Consider the following 8,652-nt stretch of genomic DNA (forward strand, 5'->3'; position numbering starts at 1 on the left):
AATAAATGCAACGTTTGTAAAATGTATCATATAGAGGTCAAGTACCTCGCGATGTTATCAACTATTGTAATTCGTTTATAATCAATATGGACGTTGTCCGGATGGATTAGTTCGGGTTATTACACAGTCTCTTTCATATTTAAATTTTCAAAATCTCTTCTAAGAGTTAGTAGTTTGACGGATCTCACCTTGACATTTCCTTGAAATTCTTCCTGAAGGATCTTCCACGCCTCTTTGACTGTCGTAGCTCCCATGATTCGTGGAAAGATAGACGGCGTCAAGGCTTGTTGGATGTAACCTAGAGCGGCAGCATTTCTTACAACATTTTTGTTGTATTTTTCTTGATCTTCTGCGGACAGAGTTTCGTCGTCTTTTGGAGTTGTAAACCCGACTTCGACAATATCCCACAAGCTTTGTGCTTGGAAATATGTCTTCATTCGGATACTCCAAAAATCATAGTTGTCGCCATCGAAGATGGGGACAGGAATATTGTATGCACCAACGGTAGTCATGGTATACTCGAACAAACGCCCAAACTAGCTCTTGATACCACTTGTTAGAAATGTTGTAAATTGTTTAGATGTAGTGACTTGTTTAAATTTAGATGTGATTATTACTAGTAAGCAATATTGTTGAACTGTTATATATGAGGGGTTATTTTTGAATAATATAAATATGGAGACTTCTCTGTTTTAGAAAGAACCGATATTTTATTGATTGTATTTTTATTTGTGAAGTTGTTACACATCCATATTGGCATCATATCATCTATTTATATACCTTCTATGTCGGTTTAGGACTTCTAGTCCTTTCTGATTTTTTTCACTTGTTTAATATCTACACTTTTCTAGAATATATCTTATTAAATATCTGCTAAGCACTATCTAGAAAAATATTACAATTTTAACACACGTTTTTGGAGCTCCGTAAGAGGAACAGTCTCTTCTGTTGCCTTCTTACCGTAATGATGAAGAGTGCTCCAATTACCACATAATCCAATTCCAAAGCATGTCTTCTTTGCATTACCTTCTTCTATAATAAATTCTTCGGCTTTCAATATTTCTGCAGTAGCAGCGTTGATCCAGTCTTCTACACCATGAACGAGATTATCTCCTTTATTTTTAGCTAATTCTATTTTTTGTTGAATTTTCCCTTTCATATCTTTGAGGTTTTGAACTTCACTTCTGTACTCTTGAACAAGTTGTTTGCAATTCCACATGTAACCAATCTCCCTCATGGGAACAACAAACGTCAAGTCCATTACTTTTTCGACGACCTTAGCTGCGATTTCCATAGCTTTTTCTACTAGACGGTATTTAATTAGAAAAGGAATTAAAATTTTAGAAAATGGTGGGCGGTCGTGTTGTAGATGGAAGTGAAAATGTCGGTGTTTGAGTTGTATTTTTTAGGGGAATTAAGGAAGATGAATTTGAAAATGGAGAAGATGAAAAGGGAACATATATCATGAAATACTAAAAAAGTTAAATGGAAAATTAAGAAATCCGAAAGAAATATGCATGAATTTGTTCATACATTATTTCTGATTGGTCATTGGGACTAATCTTCTACTCCATCTATCTTATCTTATCTATTAAAAAATATGAATGTAGCTGAATTCATCAAATCTGATTTGGCATATTATTAAGGATATAGGTTCTATGCTACGTGTCATTTCAAGGTTCACACAAGGACGCCATATTTATTTGTTCACCATTATCATTTGATAATAGTTTAATAGAATAAAATTTAAAAGTATTAATCCAAAGAAAAAGAAGAAAGCAGTGGTTTTGACCCCTGTTAATCATCACTCAAACGAGGGATAGGATAGCATAAGGGGTTCAATGGTACTCCATTATGGCATACACTTTGTGGCCATATAAGAATTCAAAGTTGAAGAAGTATTGTTACCAATATTAAATATTAAATAAAATATGTAAACACCATCCAAGTAGTCGTTATGACTTTTAACGTATATGCTCTCGCTTAAAATCGGATATGTGTTTATTTGGATCCATGTAGCCTAGGTAGCTCAAAGTTGGATGAGCCCGTTATGCGTGTTAGGCGAGTTTTTTTCCCGTTGATTAGCCTTTCAAGTAATTTCTCAGCAACACATGACCCTTTCGGATATAATTCATTGTGTCTCTGGTTAAGAGTCGATTTCCCATCTATTATTTCATTGTTTTTTTGGCCCCACAAGATTTGGTGGAAGTCTTTTTAAATGGTGGAACATTTGGTGGAACATTTGGTGGACGTGGACCATGTCATTCTCTCTCGTCACGATCTCCCACGGTTGGTTTTCCAGTATGGGTATTAAAATTTTAGGGATTCATTTTGACCCGCGACCATTTGGTCCATTTATATCGCTAGGTACAAAGGGATCTTTAATGGTGAATCCCCATGTTGGTTGTCAATGGTTCGAATCATCAAAATAAAGTATTCCAACTCCGTGCTTAATTCAGTATTTGTCACATTTGAAGCTGTTCCTTCCAACCAATTCTTCCAAAACTACAAAACCATTCAATGTGTTTGTAACTATGCTACTACCGTTCTGTTTCCGTTCTGTTTATTCGTTTTTTGTTTCATTTCAAGACCATGAGATTTATGAATCATCCTCACGTATATTTCTGCTAGAATCATGTAAATTAAGAAGATAGAGGACGTATTGGGTTCAGTCTGATCTAAAGTAGGAATGCATCTATCTGATAGAAAATACAGATTATATATGCACAAGTATGGCAGAATTTGATGATCCATTGTTGTACTAACACATTCTTCAAGGTGCTTGGTTTTGAAAAGTTGATAGAATGAGTTGTGACCAGTAAAACAGTTTCCAAAACTGACACACCAAAACTAAAGATGTCATCCTTGGTTGACAGATGTGACGTCATTGTTAGATACCCAGGTTTAGTGTATCCCCTGTCACATATGCTGGTTACAGAAATAATCATTAATTCATTCATTAATAAACAATACAATACAAAATACAATATATCAGAATTCCAAAACTGTAATTAAGACAGGGATGATTGACTAGCTCTATAGTGCCTATTGTACGTCTTATTCTACTGTTTAGAAAAAATCGTACAACTTATATCTTATATAATATAATTAATATCAAGGTCGCTTGTCAGTAAGGGCTAGTCGTTCTAGACGGGACTAGTCGGCTGTTGACCATGACAGATTTTGACTGAATTTTGACCAAATCAAACCTAAACAAATCCAACTTTGACCGAATAATCCGACTTTTATTATATGATTATATGAACAATTATGCTTACATGGTATGAATGTAGCTAGCCTTGTTGATTGCCATTGCTAACCCAAAACCTGACAGTTTGGGGGCCAGACTTCTATTCAAAATTATGTTTCTAAGTTTTACATCGACGTGTAGGATAGCCTGACTGTGAAGGTAAACAAGTGCACTAGCAAAACCTAGTACTCCGCAATATTTTGTACCGTTTATACCAGAGTACACCCTGATACAAACACATACCATGAGACAAAGTTTCAATACATTTATATGAATTATAGATTAACTATAATATTTCTAAGTTTTACGTCACCCTGACAAATGACACAAATATATCATATAATAGAGTACGATATGGAGTAACAGATTTGCGTTTTTGAAAAATAATACTGTAAAACAAAGTGAAATGAAGTTCAAACTAAAGTAAATACATATAACATATATTGTATTATAAGTACTACATGTAACATAATGTGCCAACTCCCAAATCAGTGTCAACATAGAGAGAGTTCCATATGAAAATTTGATGGGATCGTTACCATGACATCATCGATTGGTCACACTCCCGTAACTATAATACAACAAAAACAAAAAATCATTAATTACAATCTTTACATAGTAAACTTAACAATCTAACCTTGTCACCATATTCTAAGTAAGAAAAGGGTTTGTTGGGAGAAGATACGTAATTAGCCCGTCAGCTGTTATCAGCATAGCAGTATCTTTACTTCACTCAAACATTATCAAATATATTATGTATTAGTTTTGTTACCCAATCTCCGATACCCAAATATAAAAATACTAGTAGTAGTTAAAATGCAACTTACCTTTTTTGTTAACTCTAGAAACTGTAATTATCTTGTCGTCTTGTTCTCAAGTTCCTGTTCAAAACAGAACATACTATAGATATCGGCCAATTAAATCAAAATAACAATGTTTAAGTGATTAGTGCATTTTTATTACCTGATAAGCTAGCTTTTTGTGCCACATGAAGTTTGACAACGGCATCATTAATGGAATAATGTCCATCAAGTGGTACATCTTCCACAAACTTGAGCTCGGGTGTTTCATGGCTTCCGGGTCCCCACATCTCCATTTTATGACAAACAATTAATTCTACTTTCACTAATGATGGATATTTGATGCTACAACTGCCCGAGTAGAAGCTTTTGAGTTCATAACAATAAACTAAGTGAATAGTGGTAAGGCAAGGGAAGACAACTTCATCCGTTTCAGTTTCACCCCAAATCATCTCCTCTAGATTTGTACAAGATTCAATGTAGACCTCATTCAGTGAGACGAGCCCTTTTGCGACACTCATAGGAAATAGTCTTACTAACTTATGACAATCATAAATGTGAAGGTTGACTAGGTTAGTAAGACTTATAAATTCATCTGGGCATTTCCATAGAACCTCTAACTTATCTAGTTGAGCCAATCTCAAGAATTTTACTTCCCTTAAAAACTTTTCATTTGCATTCCATCCCCAATCATATGTATCCACTAGGCATGTAACATTATTACACTTTTCCAAATCAATACCTTCTATATTAATGAAACCTTCTTGATCTAGGTCCGGTATGATGTTATTCAAGTTTTGTATTTCACTTAGACTTATTATATTAGGACGACTTACCTCAATTAGCTTTTGCACCCGTAAGATTGGAAACACATGATACTCCATGTTCAAAGCTAGATGACGTTTTGAAGTCCAAAAAAAGTTCAAAAAACCACTATCATCCTTTCCGATTTTAATTGCAAATCCTTTGAGTTTATTAAAATCAAAACCTTCAGAAAATTCATAAAGAATTGGCACTAGTAATTCCAAACATGTGAGCTTCGACAAACAGTTCACCGCAGCAACACACTCGTGAACTTCTTTGCATGGGACCGGGAAATGAATGCGTAACTCTTCCAGCCGCCTGAGCTTCGAAATGACATCTGGTGATATATAAGATAGCTTTTTACAATCTATAACTTCAAGCCGCCTTAAGTTAACCAATTGACCAATACATTCAGAAACTTCTTCGATTCCAGTATCATTAAGAATTAGAATCTCAAGGCCTTTCAACTCACCTATTATACTAATTTCACATATAGATCTATTTCCCTTAAGATTGAGCATGCGAAGTTGTGAGAGCCTGGTTAATGACTGTGGGAGGGATGAGATGTCATTATTGGCCAAATCTAAAACTCTAGCGTTTTTTATTCCTTCAATAAATTCATCAGAAATAGATGCCAAATAATTACCCTGCAAATAGGCAGCTTCAAGATGTGGGAAGCTAATATGATATTCAGGAAGCTTACTTATTCTATTATCCATCAATGATATCGCCGTGTAACTTGGTGGGATGTTGTTTCTTGGCGACCATTCAGTCAAACCTTCCCTAGCCATCACCAGAAAATGATTTGTTCCTTCATTTGCAATTAACAACGCCATATCACGCACAACATCATGCATTCTGATGTAGTATTTTGAATAATCATCCCCCTCATTTGCATCCAACAACAAACCATAAGACCTGAGGATATTCACTGCATTTTGAACAGTGCTTCTCACATCCTCTATGCTTTCAACCTCCTTAGACTTTTCCAAACCTACCCTATATAGTACCAAGCCTTCCACCAAAATATCAACGTCTTCTGGAAACAAACCACACTGTAAGAAGCACCATTGGGCTTCGTTTTTAAGATAATCATAGCTTAGCTTCAAACGATCATATACCATTTCTATTGTTGCGTCGACATCTTTGTTTTTCAAAGCATTTTTCTGTAACTGAGTTAAAGTTGCCTTCCAAGAACTGATACCTTTGTTTTTCAAAGTTTTTCCAATCACGTTAATGACCAGTGGCAATCCACCGCATTCTTTAGCAACATCCCTTGCAACTGAAGTCAGATCGCTGTCGGTATCCAGTTTGTCACCAACAACATGTTTGAAAAGAATCCATGCCTCTTCTTGTGGCAAAGAGTTCACACAGATTACACTCTGAGCATTCATATTCTCACACACATGTTTGCTTCTAGATGTCAATAAAATTTTGCAGTTTATGTGTTGAATACCCCACGGAATGCACAATTCATCTAAATTCAATTCCTCCCACACATCATCTAATATGATTAGAATCTTCTCAGCTTTCATAATTCGCTTTCTTGCATTTTCAATATCATTTTTAATCCTTTCAACATCAAAGTTTTTAGAGATAGTTGTAAATGCAACATCAGCAAACATACTCTTTACTCTTGAATTAACTTCCTTGGCCAGTGTAGTTTTTCCTACACCTCCTACACCATAGATTCCAATAATTTGTATGCTTTCATCTTCAATAGCTGCAATGATATCCCCCAAAGCTGAATTTTGGGTATTAATACCATCAAGATTCTTGTTTTGGTAGCAGTCTAGTTGTTGCGGTGCACGAGTATCTATGGCAATCTCACAAGTATCATAAGTCGTGCCACGTAGTTGGAGCTCCGTAAGAGGAGCAATCGTCTGTGTTGCCATCTTACCGTACCGATGAAGAGTGCTCCAGTTACCACACAAACCTATTCCAAAGCAAGTCTTCTTTGCATTAGCTTCTTCAGCAAGAAATTCTCGGGCCTGTAAAATTCCAGCATCGGCAAAGTTGACCCAGTCTTCAACACCAACCACGAGTGTGTCTCCTGTATCTTTGGCTCTTTCTATTTTTTGTTGAATCCTCCCTTTCATATCTTCGAGTATTTGAACTTCACTTCTGTACTTTTGAACAAGTTGATTGCAATTCCACATGTAACCAATCTCCCTCTTGGGAACAACAAACATCAAGTCCATTACTTTTTCAACAACCTTCGCTGCGATTTCCATAGCTTTTTTCTACTACACGGTTTAGAAAATGGTGGGTGGTTGTGTTGTACAGTAGATGGTCGTGACAATCTCGGTGTGTTTGAGTTGTATGTTTGAAGGGAATTAAGAAAGATGAAAATGAACAAGATGAACAAGAATAATATGGAAATATAAATCAAGAAATACTAAAACAGTGAAATTGAGAATAAGAAATCCAAAAGAAATATGAATGCATACATTATTGGTGTAATTATTTCTGATTGATCATATCACGCGAGACTAATACATGTAATTATTTCTATGAATGGTCACATCACTGGAGCCTATGTTTTTAAATGGGGGAACATAAACGGGGAATAGTCAAGCATACTTTATCTTTTCTTATCTTTTCTTTTATACCGTACCAATGGTAGGGGGGATAAACTTATTACGGAGTACTCCATTATTTATTTACTGTATTACATATAGGTAGTGATTTTTTTTTTGAACAAGTTGATTGCAATTCCATCACAGACAATTGGGCTTACAAAATTGTGGGTTCAAAGAAGATTACATATAAAGAGGAGCTTCAAAATTTCGACAAGCTTATGGAAAAGATGGCAGCTGAGGAGTTGCCCAATCATAAATCGAAACCATGAGGGTCGCCTCATGGAACACCCGCGGCCTCGGTAACAAAGAAAAGGTCATATGGCGGGATAAATGATCAACCACTTTCAAGTACAATTTTTGGCCATACAAAAAACAATGGGAAATAATGGAGGCTTTTTTCGAGAATCCATGGTCATGGCAAGATGTTGGGTTTTCTTTGGAACAATGGTGGTGCAATAATTTTTAGGTGGGTTTGAGGTTTTAGTGTATGTAGTTTGCATGGGATCATTCAGAAAAGTCAAAGTATACTCAGTATGTTTTTGTGCAACACTCTTCAATATGATTCTGGCTACGGAGGCTTTATAATCATGCTAGAGTTGGGTTAAAGGTTGAATATGAGGTTATATTGTGTGCCTTAGAGTAGTTCAACTTCATCAGTGATGATCTAAAGGTTCTTTAACTTAGGTTGTCTTATGAAGATCACATCAGATTGCAAAATAAGCTTGATCAAATAAGCTTGGTTGAATTTTCATGCACCACAATAAGGTGTTTATAAGTTTTTGTGGCATGACAATATGGCGTTTTCATGGTCTAAGAGCAGAAGGTGTGAACTTCTATTTCAAGGTGCTCTCATGTAGCAAGAGTAAAGGTTTAGTTGGAGTGTTGATGACTCAAAATTGTCCTCCTTGTACTTCAGAATGTTGTGTCTATGTGTTTTTTGCTCGTTTCAATTTCCTAGGTTAGTTCAATATGGTTTGTCGGAGTTTCATGTATTGTGTTGTTGTATGCTTGTAATCTTTAGGGCTCTTCATCTCTTTGATGAAAGAATCCTCTTCTTATTAATATATTTCTTGTTTTTCGCCGAAAAAAAAAAAGTGATTTTTTTTTTGAAAAGCAAGAGTAATATTAACATTAACAAGCAAACAATTTACACGAGATACATGTAGCGTGCCATGGGACATGGAACCCCCATGGAACAATAGACGTATACACGAAT

General features: G+C 35.5%; 1 protein-coding gene across 1 annotated transcript; it reads right to left on the reverse strand.

Annotated features, from left to right (window-relative positions):
* Window positions 1-2,355: 2,355 nt before the first annotated feature.
* On the reverse strand, window positions 2,356-7,088 carry LOC139902471 (probable disease resistance protein At1g61300). The gene is made up of 6 exons (XM_071885093.1): window positions 4,214-7,088; window positions 3,812-3,821; window positions 3,559-3,564; window positions 3,279-3,476; window positions 2,817-2,928; window positions 2,356-2,505 (listed from the first exon to the last, which is right to left on the reverse strand). Exons 1-6 carry the CDS (start codon window positions 7,086-7,088, stop codon window positions 2,356-2,358), a joined length of 3,351 nt encoding a protein of 1,116 aa, XP_071741194.1.
* Between the last annotated feature and the right edge of the window lie 1,564 nt (window positions 7,089-8,652).

Source organism: Rutidosis leptorrhynchoides, chromosome 3 (assembly GCF_046630445.1).
Source record: "Rutidosis leptorrhynchoides isolate AG116_Rl617_1_P2 chromosome 3, CSIRO_AGI_Rlap_v1, whole genome shotgun sequence".
Taxonomy (NCBI): Eukaryota; Viridiplantae; Streptophyta; class Magnoliopsida; order Asterales; family Asteraceae; genus Rutidosis; species Rutidosis leptorrhynchoides.

What these genes read in the sequence shown, in the direction of transcription:
- LOC139902471 (XM_071885093.1), bottom strand. Translation starts at nt 7,088, where the DNA reads ATGGAAATCGCAGCGAAGGTTGTTGAAAAAGTAATGGACTTGATGTTT. An exon ending in GCTAGCTACATTCATACCAT is followed by an intron (nt 2,929 to 3,278) that starts GTAAGCATAATT and finishes TTCTGTAACCAG; the next exon opens with CATATGTGACAGGGGATACA. An exon ending in TTTTGGAAACTGTTTTACTG is followed by an intron (nt 2,506 to 2,816) that starts GTCACAACTCAT and finishes ATGGTTTTGTAG; the next exon opens with TTTTGGAAGAATTGGTTGGA.